Source organism: Acinonyx jubatus, chromosome C1 (assembly GCF_027475565.1).
Source record: "Acinonyx jubatus isolate Ajub_Pintada_27869175 chromosome C1, VMU_Ajub_asm_v1.0, whole genome shotgun sequence".
NCBI lineage: Eukaryota > Metazoa > Chordata > Mammalia > Carnivora > Felidae > Acinonyx > Acinonyx jubatus.
In genome coordinates this window covers 132,829,770-132,853,591 of record NC_069381.1, presented here as the reverse complement: position 1 = coordinate 132,853,591, position 23,822 = coordinate 132,829,770, and the positions used below count along the sequence as shown (strand labels likewise).

Here is a 23,822-nt window from a genome sequence, read left to right as displayed (position 1 = left end):
CATACACTGATCATCTAACTTCCCAACCATTTTTACTGCGTTTGCTGTCACTGAGATGGTCCATTGTCTTCTCCGCACTGTGTGCTGCTGCTTCTGTTGTTTTGTGCTCGCTATTTTTTCTAATATTTAATGCACCACATTTTATGTTCCTCCTTTTATTTCATTTTATGTTGCATTGCGTTATGTATTTCGCTGTAGGATCTAAATTGGGGAAGGGAATCCTGCTTTGTCCTTGTACTATAATGAAGATAGAGTTTGTTAATATAAATGTAAACTGCTGTCTTAGGTGCATCATCACATGAAGACTGTTTCATAATTGAATATGTTGGTACTAGATACATTTAGAAAATTACAGTCCCTAAACACCTACTCAGAGAGAGAGATGAATTTAATGGTTTGTTGTATACAGTTTCATTTTAAAATATTTTAGAAGAATGATTTGTAAGAATATGTACAATGGAAAGTAATGGTGGTAACAGTGGAACAGTTAAAGGAAAATATATACAGCAATTACACTCAACATTTATTTGAATCTTTGTTCTTGGAAAGTTAGATATTTTTGAGGATTTCAAAATATGGATGTAAAATTAGATCAGATTGAGAGAGAGAAATAAGTTTGCAGAAGCATGTTATGGGCACATTACCTACTTTAGTAAACATAACTATAAAGTGTATTGCTTTTTATTAAATTATCTGCCTTCACAGAGCAATAATACTTTTAAATGTATATCGAGTGTTAAAAATGATGGGATGACTGCAGTTGGAAATCCACTTTCCTCATTTTTCTAAGTGAAATGGGGGAAATGTACATGAAGACATCTTCCGTTAACAATGGAAAAGATTATTTTAAATAATGTGATCTGAAAAATAGATGTCCAGTAAGAACTGTGTGCAAAGTGCTGATGGTTTATGCTGCATTGCTGAAGTTCTTATTTGTTAACATCCAGATGTCTAGCGTTGACAGAAATATTTCAGAAGCATGAAATATTTGGAACAAAAGGTAGTATACTCAGTGATTTTATAATCACTTCAAAACTTCTATGGGAGCAAGTCTGGCTTTTCAGGCTTAATAAAAGGAGATCGTTCACATTTACGCAAAAATAGTATGTCAAACCTGTTAGATTCTTTCTCTTCTTTTTTTTTAAGTAATCTCAGTGCCCAACGTGGTCTCGAACTCACAGCCCTGGCTGGGATCAAGGATCACATGCTCTACCAACTGAGCCAGCCAGGCGCCCCAAACCTGTTATTCTTAATGTTTCTCTAACATGAATGTACCTGTTGTAGTTCATAGATACTTCATCAAGAACAGAGCTGTGGGATTATTTTTGTGTTCCAAGATATGACATAAAGAGGCTGTGATTTCAGGTCACAGTACATCTTTTTCAAAAAACGACTTCATTCTTCATCTTTGCAAGATACACACTTCAGAAAAAGAGAGAGAGAGAGAGAGAGAGATCAGCTTGAGAATGAAGAAGATATTGCTTAGAAGGAAGTTGGAGGATATATTTTCAACATAAAAAATCCCCGTTAGGTTGACCAAGAATTTAAGAAGCCAAATCCCATCGAAGTTAAGCATTTGCTCTTTTTAAAGTGGTGCTCCTGGAGCCGGTTCTTCAGAAAACTTAAGTGTCATCACTGAGTACTAGCTAGACAATAGCCCGAGAAGAGAAAGAGGGAAGAATTGGGTGTAAGAATGTGTTGTGCATCTCTGTAGTTAAACTAAAATGGTCACTTGGATGTTAGCTGTACTTGTCGTATTTAAAACTTGTGAAAAACAGGGGTTAAAAAGGCTGAATATCTTTGTACCTTAATGAGAGAACGATTTGCTGTAATAGTATCAAAGATAAACCAGTATATTAGGGACACTAAATGATAAAGGGCGATAATATGCCATTCTTGAGACTTCTTGGCTCTTACCTAACACATCAGAAAGTGATTGTTGAATTTTAAATAGCCATACAAATGGATGACATAGAAATTTAACTTTGCTTTGACCTTATTCTAATTCACAAGATGACTGCAAAATGACTTTGTTGCATCTGAATGTATGCTGGATGCTAAATCACTCCAGAGTATAAAATCTTTGTTTTGGCATAATGTTGATGCATAAACATTTGTACCCCATACTAACCCTATAAACATCACAATCCATCAGTACAATTACAAAAAAGATTGTTTGTTTTCACACTTAAAGCAGACATGAAATAGAGTGTCCTTAACTTAATCACCACCTTGATTTACCACATTTGCATATATTTGCATATTAATTGGACTACAGATTAAAATTGGTTTTGTAATTTTAATTAAGTGTCCACAAAGGTAAATGATTAGAACTGTTTAAAATACATTCTGACATAAATAGCAGTAAAAGCTTTTGTGATGATGTTTTTGTGGAATTACATTCAGAAAGTGGCCTTTTTATGATAGTAATTTTAATCTTAAATAGAATTATACAGTCAAACAGAACTGTGGATTCATAATCATTTTTTTCAAGATTCATTTAATATTTTGCTGATTTGCAGCACTTGATGAAAATGTACTGTAGGTTTAGCTGATTGCAAAATTAGGCCTCTAGAGCTGATAAACTGAGGGTTTAAACCCGCAGCCTTTAGATGCCTGTCATATGAGCTTGAAATGTATATCTCATTCTGCGTGTGTGCATGTGTGTGTGTGTGTTTTAATGGAATCAACCCATATAACCTTTTTAATGATATACCCTTTAAAAAGAGAATCACCTTAAGGGACCATCATATTCCCAGTTTAAATTAGGGAACATATAAAATGTTTAAAGGTCTCTTTGGCGTATTATTCTGGTACCCAGAAGAACCATCTTGGTGTTGACATAGGCCAAAATGCTCCGCCTTAATAACAGGTCAACCTCCCTGGTACATTCCCATGGGGATGGCACTCACAGCACGAACAAGATAATTGTCGGGAAAATGCACTTTTTTTCTCTCGAAACCCAGGATACTTAACGTGTGGCATGTGCTTTCTCTTATACCAGACAGAAAATTGGTTTTACCAGAAGGTTACTGGATGCCTAGCACCCCCTTCTTCCAGCTGGCATTTTCCTGTTTGGATCATTTTAAATGTTGGATCCTGAAACCCTCCCCACTCCCAGCTGCCACCTCCTTCCCTGGCGGTACCCTAGACTCAGCTCCCTAATGCTTCCTTGCACCCAGCTGCTTCTCTAGAGAAGCCTGGCTCCTGGCTATTTAGAATGTGATGGGATAAATAAGCTTTTCACTACTAGTCACCTCCGAACAACTCTTAATTGGATTTTTTTAAATAATATGATGTCCCTGAGTTTACAAAATATCCTTCAAATTTGTCTTCCTTTCTAAATATTTTATGTGTGTGTGGGTTTGTGTGCACACACACTTGCATGTGCGCACACACACACACACACACACACAACTCTGTATAGGTTTATGAAGAACAAACCAGTTAAACCTTTGACTCGCTTAAATCAGAAGAGGGGAGATGATTTCTTAGAAACAAATCATTGCATGTTCATTTTTAAGAGTCACTTTTTAAAGCTTTTTATCCTGGCATATTACAAAGAGCAAAAGCTTGGGACCTTGCCAGACCTAGTTTCAAATCTCAGTCCTTCTATTTCCCGAGTGTGCCATTTGGGCAAGTTATCATATCTCTCTGTAACCTCAGTTTCCTCATGTAATAGGTGGGAGTTAAAGAGACCTACTTCATTAGATCATGAGATTGAAGTAAAGTGATGAATGTGAAAGCACCTAGCCAAGGTGGTAGCATTGGAGTTGGTGAAAGTGGCCAAATTCAGAATATAATTTTGAAGGGAGAACACACCATATTCCCTGGTGAATTGGTTGTGGCGTATGAGCAAAAGTGGATGACACCCAAAATTATGGCCTGAGCACATTAGGCCTCCTGTAATTTGCAGGATAGGAAACTATGACAGAAAGCAATTTGGAGGGAAAGCTCAAGAATTGTATTCAAATGTGCTGAGTTTGAGAAACTTTTTAGACATAGAAAAGGCAGCTTACTTCGAATGGAAATGATTTGTATACTAAAATCTTAACAGGTGTTTTGCGTGTGGGCACGCGTGTGTATTAACGTATGATCACATCTTATGCAAACTATACTTTTGGAAAAGGAGAAATGGACTCAGAATGCCCAATTGCATTTCGGCACCATTTTGAAATTGTCTGAATTTAAAGTTTTATTATTGGCATTGCTTTAGAGATTTGTAGAAAAGAGATTTAGATGTATTTTTATTATTATTATTCTCACTAGTTCTAGTTCTGTTTTCAGGTTTGTTTCACTAGTCGAAACAAAGTTTTTATGTGAACGTTTTATTGGGCAATATGATATCCTAATATGTGATCCAGAAAGTACAGTAAAAAGCAGAGAGGAAGTACCAAACACTTCCCCTAGCTTTATTAGTTCAAAGATCCTGAATGAAATGCTCACAAGAAAGAAAGCAAAAAGAAAGAGAGAGCATCTAAGGAAAAAGAATAAAGAATGAATGAAAGGAAAAGAAGAAAACCCTTGAAAGGAGTTTACAAGTGAGCAGAGCGAGCATACAGAAAATAGTTTCAACTTCAAGATTAGGATTACTCGGTGTCTCTCCCAGAACTTGACCTCTCCTAACTTTAAACTTGAGAAATTATGTAAACGTTTTTTAAAAATTAAAAAAAAAAAAAAAGGTCAGGGGTACCTGGGTGTCTCAGTTGGTTAAGTGTCCAACTTCAGCTCAGATCACAAACTCTAGTTTTGTGAGTTCGAGTCCCATGTCAGGCTGTGTGCTGACAACTCAGAACCTGAAACCTGCTTTGGATTCTGTGTCTCCCCCTATCTCTGACCCTCCCCTGTTCATGCCCTGTCTTTGTCTCTCTGTCTCAAAAATAAACATTACATAAAAATTAAAGCAAAACAAAAGAAAACTTGAGAAATTATGTATTAAGGAAAGTTTGTCTTCTCTGGTCTGTGTTGTCATTACCATCATCTTTTAAGTGTTGCTTCTTGGGACCCCTCAATCCCTACCCACTGCAACATGTCTCTCTTTTCTGGAACACTCTTAAATAGGCACTATACGCATTACCCTTTTAAAGTCTCTGAGAAGCCTTGCAAAAAAGAAACTAGTTTGTTTTCTTTTACCCAGTATATCAGTCACAGTCCTGGCAAGAAACATATGACACACTCAAACTTGTAACTTGAGGAAACTTTAATAGGAGGACTTTTTATGAAGGCTTGGGCAGGGTTTAAGGAAGGAATTGAGGTGTAGTGAAGTATTCTGGATCTAGTAACAATGCTATCATCCGTGGGCCTGAAAGGACAAGTGGAAGGAGTGATTACTAGAACCTGAAGAGAATCAACTAACTATGCCTTTAGAAAGCCAACTGCAACTTGGCGGGGAAGGAACAGCAGAATGCATACCTCCAAGTCTCCTGTCTGTTTCCCCAGTTGGCTGAAACCAACCAGAACCAGAGGGCAGGGGAGGCCTTCAACACAGCCCCTGTGGTTCAGCTTGCTGGGGCACAGAGCAGGGTCAAGACAGGTAGGGAGTGAATCTAGAGGGCCACCCAGAAGATGATCCAGTGCACTTCAGGTTTTCCAAACGTCTTTCCTAATAAGGCTCTCTTTTGGTTTGTTTCTATGTTTGTTTTCTTTTGTTCTGACACCTAGGAACTGTCTCCAGGGATTTTAGTTATTCTGTGCAGCACAATTTAGTATATTGATCTAAGCAGTGGTCATAAAATGGGAGCCACTGGGCTTGCCTAGCAAATCAGTTTTGTTCTTTAAAAACTAAACCCGCGTATCTTTGGGTGGGATATAAGCCCCTCAACTTTGGCATCAACCCACCACTTTTCGTTATGTTCATGCATTAGGTCAGCACATTTATGTTATCTCCAGGACCTAAAGGCATTTGAGTTGTTGGCTGTTGCTTTGGATTCTGCCCCCCTCCCTTCTTCTCTAATTCCTCATCAAAATGTATCTGTTCTGGGCTCCATTTTCAATGGACTCAGTTTTCTTGAGAGAATCTAATAAATCTCTGTTATTATGAAAATGATTATTGAAGGCTTAGTGTGTCATTTTCCTTCAGTAACATATTTGAATTTCAAAAGGGACTTTATGGACATCATGCCACAATCCCCCCCCCCCCCCAATTTCAAATGATGTGGCTTTTTTCTTCTGCTTCACAAAATACATGGTGTTCTACATGAAAAGTTGGCCCTAATCATTTCTATTCTGCTGTTACTGTGAGTGTCTCCTACCTCTACATTGCTAAATAAAGAGAATATGTGCATTTTGCTGCAGAACAACACATTTTGAATTCTCCTCAAATGCAGGTTCCCATGGATAACTAGCTGGAGGAGAAGAGAAATGGCAGTCTGAGCTCACAGGTGAAATCCCATTACAGGGGCCTCCATGAGATGGTACATTATCTTATAATGCTCAGATACTATTCTAGAGAGTAATGTTCGAAATAGTTTAAGATACCATAATAATTCAAAAGGAATGTTCTTTCTGTCCAGATAGAACGTAATCAGTCTGCCTCCTGATGTATAGACCACAGCCCCTGTACTTTAAGAGTGTGGGTAACATAGAATGAATGAAATCCCATGCTTTTACCTATCTCCTTTATCTTTTGCCAGAATCAGTTACACCAGTTGCTTTTATTCTTCCCTAAAGTATCTCTTTTTATTTTTTCTACTTCTTGTTCACTGAGGCTTTGGAATTAGTTTCTTTCTTCCTTAACAAGTCAGTGTTTTTGTATTATGCTTCAATGAAGTATCAGGTGCTGATTTTTCCTTTTTTTATTTATGCTTGAAGACTGAAAAAGGGACTCTTTTACTGAATTAGTAATGAAAAATTATTTTTATAATAAGGTCAACAAAGCATTATTACTGTAGGTCATTGGCCAGGACTCAGAAACGTTTTAATTATAGTATATTTCTTACAACAATAATGACATTTGGCCTGTGTTAAATTTCCCATTAGCTTCTCTGCCTGATTTTCATTAGGAGTACCCTGAATTCAGGGCTTAGATGTTAATTTTCATGGCACTTGAATGTTTTATTCAGATTTACTAAAGCACACTGATCCTCTTCCTAGAAGAAGTTTTGTTATTAGGGAATGGCCAATTCAAGGAGGTTTTCAAAAGTACAGAAATAGTTTCAGCTCCTCAAGAGCTATCATATATTTTTCTTCATGTTTTTACTTTATTACTCAGCCTTTTGAACATCAGTTACTGATCAATATTTCTTAGATTTTGAGGGGGTTTTATAATAAAAATGAGCTGCTCTGAGATAGTTTAATATTTAAAAACAATATTTGACTAATGTAAATTACATGCTTACTCATTTCACACATCAGAATTCCAAGGAATTTTACCAATGCATGTTTTCTCTTGATACATCAAGTTGGTGTTTAAGTAGTACAAGCATTTCACATGGTGTTTTTAAAAATGCAGCAACCATGAGGAAAAATAAGGATCTTTGGTGATAGAAGGTTGCAAATGACAGAAACCCAATCTCAACTAGTTCAATCATATTTTTAAAGGGGGGTGGTAATTTACTTGATCAGATTTATGAGTTGTATAGGGTTTTCCTGGGGTCATTCAGGGCTAGAGTTATGTCTTTGACCATGTCCTTCAGATTGCCTTGTTCCATGTGTTGCTTACCATGGCCTCTCATTGTTCCAGTCTTACATTCCTGACAGCAAAGTATCTTAGTGAAGAGAGAGATGTTGGCCAATAGCACTGCCTGGCAAAATATCCCCCAAATGCCTCTGATTGGCTAAAACAACATCCCTGAAGAGCAGCCTAGGGCTGGATGGGTAATGTTTGGCCTCACATAACCTTTCAGGGTCCCCCTTCTGCACCTTGGGGGAAAGGTTGTAGGAACCAGTCTGGTCAAGGAGTTGGCTATTCCTGCACCACATGGAATGAATTTCTCATAGGAAAGAGAGATTCTGTTATTAAGAGTGAAACCATGAGAAAGTCTACTTTCTAACTCTAGGTTTTATACAGAAATTGAGGATAATAACTGTTTCTACCCATCTAAAAACTCAAAAAAAAGTTACCTATTATTACAATGAAATGTTGCAATTTTTAGATTGTTGCTATGATTCTTAGAGACAAATTAGAGAACGCTCAGTAAAATACAGTTTTTTGCCATATTTATACATAAGAAGGATACTATCAACAGGATGTACCTCTGAAGGTGAAACAGATAATTAAGCATAGAAACAGTATAATAACTGCTAGCATTTAGAGCTTACCCTGTGCAGGTTTCATTTTTAAAAAGAGTCCCGTATATTAACTCTTAGAACTGTAGTCTTTATTAGCCAGGTTCTAGAGTCAGATTGCCTGGGTTTGCACCTTACAGCTTTCAGGTCATGGGACCTAGGGCAACTCTTTAACCTCTTTATGCTTCAGCTTCCTATCTGCCCAATGAAAGCATTAATAGCAGCTACTCCATACAGTTTACAAGGAGGTGAAGTATATCAGCACCTGGGACATAAGCAGCACTCAATGAATGCTAGCAGGGGAGGAAATTTTGTCATTTATTCTTATCTTCAACATCATCATACATTATGATCTACTAATAGGTTCAACCACATGATTCAGTGGTCACTTATATTGAAGATTTAAGTGTATAGCTTTACAGACCAGTGATTTTATTTATAAATATATTTATTTATGTGTTTATATAAATTTATATATATTTATTTCAGGCCATCTAATTAGTGGGGCAATTCAAAGAAAATGCAGAAATCAAAGGAATTCATCGATTCCCAAAGTAGCTTTGCTCAGAAGGGAACCACAGTAGATGTGTAGTCATTCAAATTCTCTTACTTTGATAAAAATCATATTGCCTAAAATATGAATTATAAAAGAAACGCAGAGTTCTTGGCACAAAGAAATACTTTGGTGTCTTGAACTCAACTATAAAAATGAAAGGATGTGGTTTCAAAATATTTTGACCTTATTTTTCCAGATTACACAAACGTTTAAATTTTAAATATTCATACTGAACAAGGACACTGTATTAGGAACTATAACTTCAAGGTTATCAAAAGAACAACTCGCTAAAATAATATTACTTTACTATATGATGATATGATTCTCTAAGATTATTTTTCAAGTAATTTACCTAAAGGTATTTCAAACCATTATTAAAATGAAAAAAAAGTCTTGATACTCATATTTTTAGAAAGAAATAGATTTTATGTTTATAAACATTTTGAAAGCTGTGAAATGGTAATTGCTAATTGTTTCTGTTTACATGCTTGGACATTAACAGTTATTTTGGAGTCAAACTCACAATATTTTTGAAAGCTTAATTTTCAATAATTTTCTTTTCTTAAAAGACAAGTCATACAATTTCTCCATGCAGAGATATTTGGTTGAGAATGATGTAAAAATTATAGCCTAGCAAAATAGCTCCTGCCTGAAGAGATTACAAATTCTGGTTGTGGGGAAAGCCATGATTATGAGAATATCTAGATCTGATAACAATTTCATCCTTTGATGAAGATCCTTAGATTAAGTCTTATACTTACATAGTCTGTATTTATGCATTACATATATTCACTATACTCAGTTTTTGTTGTTGTTGTTATTGTTTGTTTATTTGGAGTGGAGCTAAGTCCTATAGATCAAAAAGTTTTACGAAATTCTTTTCTACTACTCCTTGGGAACTGATGATGAAATGAGAAATCATAAAACGTAGATACTATTCCAAATAAAGAAATAAAAGATTTTGGGCACAGAATGGTGAATAAAATTTACATTTTGGTGATGGAGACTAAAAGTAGTTTAAAATAATGTTGGATACTGTTATGAGCTATGAAGTAAAAAAAATAGGGTAATAGGAATAGCATGATGGACGGCCAGGGGGGGGCGGCGGGGAGCGAGGGGGGAGGCGGCAGTGGTGGGGGTGGGGGTGGGTAGTAGCTAGATCAGAAGATGATTTGTGTAGACTTCTCTGTGCAGATAGCAACATTTCCCCTAATAATGAATGACCTGAAAGCAACAGGGGGAAGAGCACTCCCAGCAGAAGAAATAACAAATGGACACATTCTAGGAATGGTAATAGGCCCAGGTAAGAAAGGGAGAGGTGTAGGAAACCAGGCTGGTGAGGTAGGCATTGCCTTGTAAAGTGATGGTTTAGATTCGTTCTAAATTTACCAGGAAGCCATTGGAAAGTTGAGTAAGGGCGAAGCATGATTTGATTAACTGGTAGACTTGAGAGAAGACTGTCAGTAGTCCAGGCCTGAGATCATCCAAATCCAAATCCTTCATTTCTTTCTTTCTCTTCCATAACCATGCCTTCTTTCTTCTGAAAATCCATAGCTCACTCTTCCTTTATTTTAACAGATATTTATGAAGCCAACAGAGTGTGCCAGATGGTGTACTAGATGCTCTGATATAAAGATGAACAATGTGTGTGTGTGTGTGTGTGTGTGTGTGTGTGTGTGTGTGTGTGTGTTTTCCCTATCCTCAATGGACAATCTGTGTTTGCTTGAGTACAGTTGGAATCAAAGGAGTACCTAAATCTTGGGGAAGACGGGAATGGCTTGAGCTGGGCCTTGAAGGATGAGTAGAAATTGACTAGATAGACAAAGGGACTTATGAGAAGAGTATTTCAGTCAAAAAAGAGAGAAAGTGAAAAATTGAGACACAAAAAACTATGACATGTTCACTGACAGACAGGTAGTTCTGCAAGGCTATGATATGTGGCTGGAATGAGTGCAGATGAGGCCAGCTGAGCAGTCAGAGGCCAGAATGTTTGCTGTGCTAAGGAGCTAGGTTTTATCCTGTAGGATACGAGAGCCAGCAAGCAAGACACTTAACCAAGTGGAAACAATAATCAGCTTTCTTCATTAGATGTCAGAATGTGCTGGAACTGATGATGCTGAATTGGAGAAAACTCTTAGAAGGTTATCATATAGTCGAAATGGGGTGCTAATTGTCTGTGCTGGAAGAGATGAAGGGGTAAAGGGTAGAGGAGACCCTGAGGCTGGGTGGCTGTTTATATGGGGATGGCTGAGTGGAAGGGAGACAGAGGTGGAGCCTACAGTATAGATGGTACCATCGAACAGGATAAAGATGTCAGGAGACAAGAGCAGCACTGTTGGGAATAGATTTGACCTCAAGAGTCAGGACCGGGAAGCAGAAGCACCTCTGGATATACCCAGTTGGAAGCTGGATTCATGTGTTAGACCTCTGGAGAGTGTAGGAGCTAAAGGGAAAGATTTCTAAACCTGTCACAGTATAAAATAGATGCTACAGGGGCGCCTGGGTGGCTCAGTCGGTTGGGCATCCGACTTCGGCTCAGGTCATGATCTCACGGTCCGTGAGTTCGAGCCCATGTCGGGCTCCGTGCTGACAGCTCAGAGCCCGGAGCCTGTTTCGGATTCTGTGTCTCCCTCTCTCTCTGACCCTCCCCCGTTCATGCTGTCTCTCCCTGTCTCAAAAATAAATAAATGTTAAAAAAAAATTTTTTTTAATAAAAAAAATAAAATAGATGCTACAAATTGGTGTTATTTAGGCCCTGTAGATCTCTGAAATATGTTTTCTTTCTTTTCATTTGAACCAATACTTAAAACTCCGTGGCTTTCACATAATAATTGACACCTAATGATACTGGGCCTGCATTCCAGAACAGCAACAATATGCTGGCTTGAGAAAGGGCTGTACCAATTGATATTAGAATACCTTTTTTTTTTACCAGAGTGCCCAACCAATTCACTTCACCTATTTATGTCACCTGCTTGGCCCCTAGAATGAAAGAGGAACAGGTTCAAAGATCAAAGTGCAAGGGAAGACTGGATACTGGAAGAAGAAAAGCCTAGGAAGGAATGGGAGGAAGTATTTCTCCAAAAGTTTTTAAATATCTTCTTTTACTTTCTGGATTTTCTCCCTAGACTGCTTTTTATAGCCTTCTCATTGACCTCTGGTAGCCTGCTGTCTCTGAACCGTACAATCTATTTTGTTCATGTTAGAAAAGCTCTTCCTAAACATTAGGTCTTCTGTATTCACTGTGGCCCATGAATAGTGTTTCCATGTGGGAATTTCTTCCTAGCACTTACTGGGAAATTTATGTTTTTCCAAATACTGAATCCTGAAAAAAAATTCACTTGAGAAATCTGGAGAAGATACTATAATTCTCTTGCAGTTATTAAAGCTTTAAAAGTCAACATAGCACCGTTACTGGTTAGAAGAAACCCACAATGGTCAAACTGAAATTGCAGGAAACACTGACACATAGAGTTGGTTGAAGGTGAGATTGCAATTTCTAGGCACTGGGACTGGGCCATGTGGGCCACAAGCAGTCAGGATCATCAGCATCTTCTGAGAATTTATTTAATGTTTGGTCTCCATAGGAGACCGCAAGCTCCCTGAGGCCAAGGATTGTATGTCTAATCGTATCTCTAATTTACCTTTGGCCCCTTGCCTTTTACGCGTTTAGGTCTCTCAGGTAGTGTTAGTTGATGAACAACAGGTAGTGTTAATTTAAAATAGGAAGGGTAGCACTTTTTAAGAGAATGAACGGATGGATAAATGGAATTGTCCAAGAAATTTTTCTAATATATTGAAAGTGAGTTTTACAATTTTATTATTTCTATCAATTTAGTTACCATATAGCCAATTAATTTGCCTTAAGTGACAACATATACACACATACATTTTATGTTTTTCTAGTCATATAGGAAGATTCAATGTCATGGTCACCTTGGTATTTAAAAACAATTTGTAGACAATATAGATGCTTTTAGGATCATTATTAGAAACTGACTCTAACTGCCTTTGTTCAGGTGTTACACGAAGGTATAATTTAGGATGTGTCTCCAGATGGAAGTTAAACCATCTTAATATACGAAATTCACCTTGTTAAAAATTTCTTGAGAGAGAGAGGGAGAGAGATTGAGATTATTTTGCCATTGCAAAATGTTTTATTGAAAGACACTTGGGATGGTTTGTTAAGTATTTTGAAAAGGCCTTGGCTTCTTCGGCACCGCTACTTGCTCTGTTTTTAGTAGATTCTCAAAGTCAGGCCTCCCGGGCTCCCTCCAGAAAAATGGCGATTCATTCTGGAGCGTGAACGCATAGGCTTTCCTCTCCTCAGCCTCATGTGATTCGGTCTGTTGAAAGGAAGGAATATGAGCAGACTGGGCCAGCCCTAGAGGAAGAGGAGGAGGATTTAAAGATGACCATTTATTCATTCAACTCCTTTTGAGCACTTACTATGCACCATGCATGTTCTGGGAGATAGGGATATAGCAACAAACAAAACAAACTCAAATCTTTACCACAAGGGGTTTCCATTCTTGTGTGATGGTTGGAGGGAAGAAAGGCAGAAGATAAACAAGAAAATGTATATGAGATAGTGAGGAATGCTATGGAAAAGAATGATGTAGGAGGGGTCAGCAATGCTGAAGTTTAGTACGAAGGTTTAATTGGCCACCACCCTTCACTGACAAGTCTCAGGATTCATCCAGTTTGTAGACATGTTTCGTTTAGACCACACGGTTGTTCAAGAATACCAAACCTGAGTTAGTTCTCCACATTTAAAAGCCTTGACATTGCACATAAAAGTCCAAATTTCTGGCTTTGCCTGAAAACTCAGAAGATATGGCAGAATTCCAGCATCAGCTAAAGTTGAGTACTGGCTGCTCCCTTTAAACATGGTGTCATAAAACGTAGTAAAGTATATCTAACTATAATAATACTTACACAAAATAGCACTTACTATGGGTCAGGAGCTGTCCTGAGGAATTTGACACGTACTGACTAATTTAATCTTTAAAACAAGAAGTGAGTGCTAACATGAGGCACACAACGATGAGGTAACTTGCCCAGGGTCACAAAGCTAGTAAGTGGTGGGGCCAGTAGTTAATCCTGGAAGGTCTGGGTCCCAAATCCAATTCTAGCTATTACATACATGTCTCGTTCCTTGCTGCCACCTGGTGAATTTTCATGCATTTATATTTGATGAGGCTGAGATTCCAGGTGTCTCTAAGGATCCAGGCGTGACTGCCTTAAGGTCTAGAATAATCATAAATTCATAGATAGACCTTCATAATAGTTCCTGCTCAAAGGGTAGGGGGCAGTGGTGTCATTGATACATGGCAGGGTTGTGCCCACTTGTCTGCCTCCTGCAGATGAATCCATTCCTTTAGGGCTGGCCCTGCCCCTGTGGGCAGTTCCCGTGAATGCCCCTGACCTTCTTGCCTCACCATGTTTCCTGATTTGCTTTACACAATTACCTTGACTTCCTCACAAATCCTGAGATAAGGATAAAAGGGCCACAAAAGCTATGCATTTTTCTGAGTAAAATACCCAGCACGATGAAAGATGAAAGCTAATAATCGTTTCCTTTTTTCTTTTTTAATTCCTTTTTTTTGGTCCTAAAAATCCATTTGAGTCATAGGTTTTTAGAAAATAAAACTCTAGAGGGTTGTGTCTGTGTGTGTGCATACATGTATATGTGCATGTGTGTCCATTTCAGGGAGGTGAATGCTTGTCACCACTTAAGTGCTGATGTTTGACTTCAAAGGACAAAAAGCCATCCATTACCTATATATTAACAGTGATGAAACTTAGCAACAATAAATATTTAGCAATGCATGAATCCTCCTTTACCTCATTTACAGACTGATTGGAAGGTTTTCACAACTCAAGGGACTGAAATTTGGCATCTATTCTGCTAGCCTAAGTTCATTTTTTTTATCTTCTTCCTTTTCAAAAGTTGTTTCTTAGTTACAGAACATCAAACATAAGTTGGATGTAGTTTTGAGTCTTCAGGGGCCAAGTTTGTTTTTTTTTTTTTAATTTTAATATCTCTTATTAAACAATAGCCTCCAGAGACAGATATTTATTATAAGACACCATCTCTAAAATTTATATTATTTTCAATGTGTTTGATCAGTGGATACCATACTTGTCAACATTTTGAGCTTATGAAGGAATTGGCTTTAAAGGGATCCAAGCAAGGAAGGGTCAGTAGTAAATGGCACTACCAACCCAGGGGTGAGGGCTGGTATCCTTCTCGGGAAGAGGGGGGTGTGTATCTCAGGCAGTAGTTGGGGTACTGGTCGCAGAACAGTTCAGCTCAGTGCTGTGCCCATGGGCAGGAGTCAGGACTAGTTGAGGTCCAAAGGCTATGTGAGCCCCATAGTCCAGGCTAGGTCAGACCTCCAGAGATCATCATCAGCCTTCCAGTAACAAAAGGCAATAACCCTCACACCCAACTCCTTATTGACCCTAAATCTACACCTCTTTAACATTTCTTAAACAAGCCGAGATTTATCTAAGAACATGAATGTTAGCAGGCTTTTGTTCTTGGGGATGCTGCCACTTATTAGCTGTGTGACTTTGGGTTCACCTACTTAACCTCTCCGGGCTTCTGTTGCACAGACTCTTTTGTAATGTGAGGGTAGACTAAACGATTTCTAAGGCACCTGCCGGTTCTAACATTCTGGGAGTTTCTAGAAGTCAGTGGGAAAATAGAATTCCCTATATAGTTTTCCTTTCATAAATATATTTATTAGAACATAAGCAAAGAACTTTCTTTGTGCTGAGTCTTCAGATCATGGGGCTTCGTTCTTCATGTCTTCTAAGGACCTGAGCATGGGCAGGGAGATTTTGTTTTAACATCATTTTTTGGTAGAGTGTCTATAGCCCGCCCTAAAATAGTTTGTTTTCTTCTAATTTCTTGACACAAAAAGGCATAGCCCTAATGTTCCTCCACACGCTGATGGGCCAAAAGCTTTTGGACCCTCTCGGCCTGGCCTGGACTAAATGAAGTCCAGAAGAAGCACCTGTGTTGAACTTACATTCCCATTTTGCTGAACAGAGCTGCCGTGTTAGAAAGAGGAGGCTGTGGTGGAGACGGAAGCCCTGCTCTCAAGTCCTGGCCCCGCCATTCTGAACCTCAGCGTCTTCATTCTGAAAACAAAGGTGGAAACACCAGGGTGCAGTGAGGATCCGTACACTAGGATGTTTCTTTCACATCAAAGATAATGTAATTAAGCTCTCAGAAAAACAGTACACACATGCATATATATCTGAAACAAAGGTTTCCTGGAATAGTACACTTGCGAGTAATTCTAATTCGTTTCAGTGTTTTCCTTTCTCTTTATGTTATCTACTTCATTTCTTTTTAAAATGCTGATCATGACCCACTAAATTGATTTGGTCATGAAAACACTGACCTAGCACACACTTGATCATCTTCTTTTTCCTTGGGAATACCAGAGTTCGGACATGAATATGTATGTGTAGTATCATTGCATGACCAGAGTCATCTCCCCTATGCTGGGAGCCCATGTGTATTCCTTTAAAATAAGGGAATGAGTACAAGCTTTACAGATATAGAATTAGGAACTATTCTGGCTGGTGGGGGGGGGGGGTCTTACTAGCTGTGTGACTTTGAGTGAACTACTTAACTTTTCTGTATCTCAGTCTCCTCTCGTAAAAAACTTGGATAATGATACCTATCTCACTGGATGAGATCAATGTATGTGCGGTGTTTAACACAAAGTAAGCATGACTTAACCACTCACTTAAATGGTAGCTGTTATTAGCCATTTTGTCAGTAAAGCCTTTGCTCTTCCCTTCAGGATATTCTTTGGACCCACTGAGGTTTGTTTTCTTGACCCTTTTACTAATGTAATCATCTCCTTGCTGGCCTTAGGGTTCTGCCACCAGATCAGTCCATCTTGCATAACAAAACCAGATTAAGTTTCCACAAACACCACTGCATTTCATCACTTCACACTCCCTGTTTCACCCTGTTGTTACTTTCCTATTGCCATGCAGGTCCTGTAAATGCACTTTTAAACCTGCTATTTCTGACTTCTCTCAGTGACATCAGCATGACTTTGACATTCATTCCTCAGCAAATGCTTTTCCTGAGGGTCCTATGCACTGGCATGGCTCAGCTTCTGAAGAGTCAGCAGTGAGCACAACAGTCTGCCACCCCTTTGGAGCAGTGAGGACGCTGGCAAGAAACAAGTACACATATTCCCTATATAATGTAGAACTATAGGTGATTTGGGGTAGTTGTAAGTGATATGAAGAAAAAGAAGGCATGTAAAAGAGAATAAAATGTGAACCTATTTCACCTCCTTAAAACTTCTGCTGTAGCTTAAGTGATCTTACACCAGCACTGGGAGGCAGGCCCTCCCACTCAGATGGGCCTCCACCTTTTCTTTGCCCTTCAGAGTCCTGTTGGTTCTTCACAGCTCAGTTCCAGCCCCTCCTGCTCTCCCAACCCCGAAGTCCCCTCTGTTTCCTCACACAGCATTTTTCTATCCCAACTGCTTTTTATTCTATTTGTATTATTATGTCTCACCCATTAGATTATGGGTCAAAATAGCATGTTCTTTTGTGCAACTCTCAGAGTCCTATCATGATACCTCGTTCATGGTAGTGATCAGGAAAATGCAGTTGTTGGAAGGGGTATGAGGAAATGGGTGTTTTCATACCTGGTTGTTACAATTATGAGGCAACTTGGCAGTTTCGATCAAAATGTGTAATGTGCATCCTTTATGACCCAATAATCCCATTTATAGTTGTCTTTCCTAAAGACATGCTAGCATAATTTTAAGATGAATGTAAAAGTATGACTGTAATCTTTTTCATTACTTTTGAAGTAGTATTTTAGAAGCAACCTAAATATCTATTAGTATAGATTATGATAGACACATTCAGTGGATTGCTATGTATGCTACTGTTAAAGCGAATGAAATAGGTTCATAATTACAGATCAGAAAGATGTCCACGGTCTCATTACATGAAAAACAAACAAACAAACAAAGCTGAATAACAATATGTATACTTTGAAACAATGAAGACAACATCAACTGTGGTTGGGGCCGCACAACTGCACTGACTGAAAGGAAAATGAACCAGGTTTACCGATACAGCTGTCTACTCACAAAAAATAAAATGTAAGTCTATTTGGAGGAAGGATTTATAGATTCCTATAAAAGTTAAGGTAAACTGTTAAAACTCAGTTACTATCATTTTAAGAAGAATAAAGGAAAAGTGGATTTTTAAAAAATCAATTGCCCTTTTTGTCTCACAATTCAAGTTGTAGGTTTTGTAAATCTGTCCCCCTTAACCGCCATCATTATTACTAACATTTAATCTGTTGAATCATGCAGACGTCTCCTCTCAACTATTTTAATACTGTCTATACCATTCCCACCAAGGAGAAGCCCAGCCAGTACTTACTCCCATGCAGTAGTGGAGAACTCATTACCTACTAAAGCGGTTGACTTATTTTTGGACAATTCGGATTGTTACAATTCATTTTTCCCTGGAGCCAAAATCTTCCTCCTTATTGCTTCATTCATTGTTCTTCTGCTTCCCTTTGAGGACACACAGAACATTTTTCTCTTGACAGCCTCTATAAAACTTGAAGGTAGTTGTATTCTGTGTGTTCTCACAATTTACCTTGCTCTCTCTGTATAGTTGTTTTTTTCAATGTTTTTTTCTTAAGTTATTTTTGAGAGAGAGGGAGACAGAGTGCAAGCAGGGGAGGGGCAGAGAGAGAGAGATAGATGCAGAATCAGAAACAGGCTCCATCCAGGCTCTGAGCTGTCAGCACAGAGCCGATGTGGGGCTCGAACTCACAAACTGCGAAATCATGATCTGAGCCGAAGTGGGATGCATAACTGGCTGAGCCACCCAGGTGCCCCTATATAGTTAATTTAAAAAGATCTCTTAGCAGTTCTGTTTTGTCAGCAGAAAAACAAAATTATGACAGGGAGATTAATCAGTTTTAATTTTGATTAGGACTTAATTCCAAATTTAGATATTATTATTATTATTACTATTATGACTTGGTAAGAAGATATTTAGATCTGTGGCTCTCTGTACATGTTCTGTCTAGTTTGTGGGCTTCCAGAGCAGAGCATTTTGTCTTATAAATCTTTATGTCCTCCTTGCCTCTCACTCTTACATTACCCATGATATGTTTAAATTTATTATGTACCTACCATCTCTTTTTAAACAGATGGATTAATTCATTGTATCTACCTATGTATACAATAGATTTCTTTTAATATACTAAATATAATTTTTGGCTCAGGTCTTCCAAATCTAGGAAATGTGGGTCTCTGATTTACCATCAGAAATATTAGGCTGCTAATATTCAATGTAACTGTATTCTGAATGGGAATGCCACAGTAATTCCTTAGCTATTAAAAAAGAACCTTTTTGACAAGTAATTGATAAGTAGATTTATATAGACTATGTCTTTTAGTCCTAAGAAATGAAGTTTAAAATCTCATAAAGTTTCTATTGAATATCTATGTAAAGTTTTTCAATGACATTATACCCAGTTTGGATTTAACTCGCTGATGGTTAATGTCCTATTAGTAGATGACTTATTATTTTATTTATTATGTATATATTTTTACCAGTTATTTGCATATCTTTTTGTGGCCATTACATTTTATTGATAACAGTGAAAATCAAAATAAGCATATTACTTTAAAGAATAATTTCTCTAAGTCATGTATCTGTATCTTCAAATTTTATTCTATGTTTTAGCTGCTTACCACAATATTGACAGGCATCTGATTGTGTGGCCTACTTCTAATTATAGATATAGGCTACTTCACATGGAGCTGGATATTTCTAAGAGACTAAACAAAACGTGTAATGCTGTGAACAAGGAAAACAGCAGCATGTTTTTACTGTAAATTGACTGTTGTCATAAACAATAATTATCAACACAGTGTTGGTATCATGATACTGTCTTGGGCCTCATCATTCAAACTATTTCTCTTTGTATTTCACTGTGATTTTTTAGAGGGGGAAAAACCCAACAACTGTCAATCTAATCATTATATTCAGCCTACATTACCAAGCAAAACATATTTACAGCTAGATCTACACTGTTTTTACAAGTTTATTAAAAACATGTGTTGCCCACTGCCAGAAATAGCTACAGCAAATGCTGACACCAGTAGGCAAACTGTCTCTTCACTTTCTTCTGAAGATTTAGCTACCCCATCACTTTAACTATGAGTTATAAAGTAGATGTTCCTGTGTGAAAATGTGTATCATAGATAAGAACTGTGTGTGTGTGTGTGCACGGGTGCACACAGTAGGGGGCCAAGTGCCCACACTCAGAGGGCAAAGCGTTGGAGACGGTGAGGATGTAATAATAGAAGGGCTTAGATGAGGGGAACCAGGAGATCATGGCACTCCTTTATACCATTGAACTGGGATCAGAGGCTAACAACTAATGAAATAAAGTTAAATCATGCGACCTTTGGCTATTTGGCTAATTTTAAAGAAGCATAACATTACCAACGGTATACTTTAAACCTCCATTTATGCTCTGTGTAGAAATTTAATTAATTTTTTAATAATCTTAGTTATAATAATTTATTATGTAATTATTGGTTTACTGACCTTCCACACAGCTCCACTGCCCTCAAATAGCCTGTAGATCCCACATGACTCTCTCTCCCTTGTTTGCCACTGCTCCTAACATATAGTAAGAGCTCAACAAATATTTGGTCAATGACTGAATATTTAAAAAAATGGAAGGACCGAGGAAGGCCCATTTTCTACATTTAGCATGTAACCATCCTACATTATTCTTTCCTTTCTCTGAATCCTGTAGTCTATGTATATTAATCACTCAGTTCATCACTTGGCTGCATAACGTATTATGTTACTCCCTAGCTATTTGAGAGATGTACATCTAGCTCCACATTAGTTTATTGACTCTCTAGGGTCTTTGTATTATTTCTTTTCAGCAACTAATCTGATGAGGCATCCACTGGGCATTTAGTACATACTTTGTGTCTTCACTGTGTTAAAATAGATTTCAAACCAATGTGAGAAATAGCGTTCTATCATCTGGTCGGAAACATCAGTCTATTTCATTCTTCAAAGACTCCGTGAACTTCCCGAGAATTAATCCAATGGCACAGAATGATTTGGTATTTTCCTTAATAGTTAAGAGATAACTTTCCACAAGTTGCAGTTGCTCTGCATTGTTGAGTGAGTGATAATGAATTGGTTTTCCATCTCTTGGTGGCACAACAGGGTAAGTTCAAGAATGTGAAATATATTTTCAAAATGAAAAGCGAATGTCAATTTCTTTATAATGATCTCTTTCTAATGATGATAGTAATAATAATAATGTAATAATGATAATAATAATAAACAACCCTGGAAGGTGCTACCATAAAATGTTACTAAACAGCTGCGAATACCCAGTTGTACATGCTGTTGTCATAATTAATTTACAAAGCATGTTAAACTGGTCTAACTGCTTGCTTTCCCCTCTGAATATGGATACTCATTCAGGCATTTATAGAGGTGGTACTGTGCAGAAGGAATGTTGGCATGCCTTGTCATTAAAATCCTCAAAGTTTCCCAAGACCTGCAGTTTTCAGTTAAGTAGTTAATTTTTTTTTTTTTTTTGTCTTATTGTTTTCATACAATGCTTTGAATAGAAGGATTAAGTGCCTTATTGTCTCTCTACCAAGAAAGGTAGCTTGGGACAAACAGATGAATGGCTTTACAAATGGAAACCAAAAATCTTAATCTTACAATAAAAGCGTAACAGGAAACCGCTTTAGCATTCGGTTAGCTACTATAGTATACATAAGCCAGATAAATGTAGGCGATCAATGCTGCACACGTAGTTTTCTGAACCTTTTCTTGTCCTCATAATTATCTTTAATTTTTATAATGAAACACATATTTGAGTATTTGACCAAAAAAAAAAAAAAATCAAGCTGGAGATTTATGGGAAGTCATAGAATCGAGATGACAGTGATAGCAGTTGTCAGAAAACTACTCTATTCAGTGAGGAATAGAATCCAATTGGCATTCTAGAAATCTTCAAATCATGTACATTCTAGTCCAAATTAGAGACATTTGTAGGATTCTAAAACCTTTGCATGATGATTTCATCATGACTTTCAGAAAGGTGAGGTCAACATTGACATAAATATTGTGGGTGGCTTATATTTAGAATAAAAAAGGAAGATATTTTCTACAAATTGCATGAGTCCTGCCTTTGCCTTCATTCTGACTATATAGGCACTGTCCTGACTGCCTTTGACTGGTGCTTTCTGGATGAATCTCTTGTCTCAAGTCACTCGTATCAGTCCTGGTTTTTGAACACTTTTTCCAGATGATCTAGACTTTTGATTTATAATCCCGAGAGAAGTTACCTCTGTGATCTGTGATTAAATCTGCTCAGAGAAGGAGACAGACAGACAGACAGTGATGCATTTTGGAGTGTTTTCGAAAAGTGTTAAATTCCTCAAAAGAAAATTAATACATGAAAATACTTAGGCCCTCTCTCTCTATATCTCCCCCCTCTCACACTCCATGTCTTTCTCTCTCTCTTGCTGTAATTATGGTGGAGGACCCTACAAGTTGACTATTTTCAATAATATTTAATGAGAGTTAACTGGGCAGCCTTCTAAGAAAAACCTTCTCTCTATAGCCTTTTCTACTTACTTTTCTATATTATATGATCTTGTCAGGTTTTAAAAAGAATCAAGATCACTTACCTCAGAGTTGAAGAGTCATTGAAGTTCTCTCTAGGTGGCTTTTCTTCTTAAAGTATGGTTTTAAGTTTTATCTACTTTAATTCTGCTGCGAGGGTTGAAATAGATTTTTATACAATAGTGGATCATATCTATCTACCCTACAACTAAAAACAATAATGGAAAACAGTGACAAAGAAAAACAATAATAAAAACCAAAACTATCTTTAGTTTGTTACTTTTTACCATTTCTTGTTTGGCTAATATTTTATTATGTCCAAATATGAAACCACCATGTTTTGATAAAATTAACAGGCGATTTTGGTCTGATAATGTTGGCATCATTTCTGATTTTTCAACATCAAGTCCATATGTCCTGGATCTTAACTGTTTTGATTTGACAGTGTTAGTTGCCTGTGGAAGTCCACGTGGGGAGCCTGGTCATAAAGATTGGTTATGATTCTCCATGTGTAATACAGAGGACAGCGCCCCCACCCCCACCCCACACCCCCACCCCCACCATTTCTGTGTTCAGGAGATGGTGTCCTCTAGTCATTCCATATGGACTTGTTAAAATAGTTCATTCTACCATCAGATTTGGTGATTTCAAAGTTGTGAAATCAGCAGTGACTGTGTATCATAACTGGTTAGAAAATGTGTCTTACATCTGGCTCTCTCTTCAATTTTTGCTGAAAATAACATAATAAAGCCTCAGGAGTATAACAGTCTTCTGTTGTACTTTGCTCTGCTTCTAGCCTTAACCTTTTACCTTTTGCTCCACATCTAAGCTTTTCTACACTCTATGGCTAAATTAACCTTTCTAAAACATTGTCCAATACAAGCCTATTACATTAAAATCTTTAGTTTCTACTAGCTTCAAGTGAAAGCCACATTTCTCAGCCTGCCACCATACATTTCTTTCCCTTTTTCCCTCTCTGAACTCATGTTCTCCAAGTATATCATCCACATTTCTTTCTTTTTTTTCTTCTTTTTTAAAATGTTTATTATTTATTTTTGAGAGAGATAGAGTGTAAGCAGGGGAGGGTCAGAGAGAGAGGAAGACACAATCCGAAGCAGGCTCCAGGCTCTGAGCTGTCAGCACAGAGTCCGATGCAGGGCTCCATCTCATGAACCATGAGATTAAGACCTAAGCCAAAGTCGGACTCAACCAACCTAGCCACCCAGGAGCCCCACATTTCTTTTTACCTTTGCATTTTCCTCTACCTTCTTGTCGTACTGTGGTATTGTGGAAACAGCATAAACTTTGGATGGACTGGCAATGGATTCAAATCTTGAATCTA

The 23,822-nt window shown here is 37.7% G+C and overlaps 1 protein-coding gene across 27 annotated transcripts in view; it reads left to right on the top strand.

Moving 5' to 3' along the window:
• GTDC1 (glycosyltransferase like domain containing 1) overlaps positions 1 to 23,822 on the top strand; it is a 396,065-nt gene that overhangs the window by 266,562 nt on the left and 105,681 nt on the right. Inside the window, exon 1 of one of the 27 annotated variants that reach the window (XM_053215011.1) lies at positions 17,783 to 17,940. The exons of the other annotated variants lie outside the window; for them this stretch is intronic. Within the exon in view, the coding sequence (XP_053070986.1) occupies positions 17,894 to 17,940 (47 nt within the window). The 5' untranslated portion in view covers positions 17,783 to 17,893. Of the gene's footprint in view, positions 1 to 17,782; positions 17,941 to 23,822 lie in introns of those variants that run through there. 27 annotated transcript variants of the gene reach the window in all.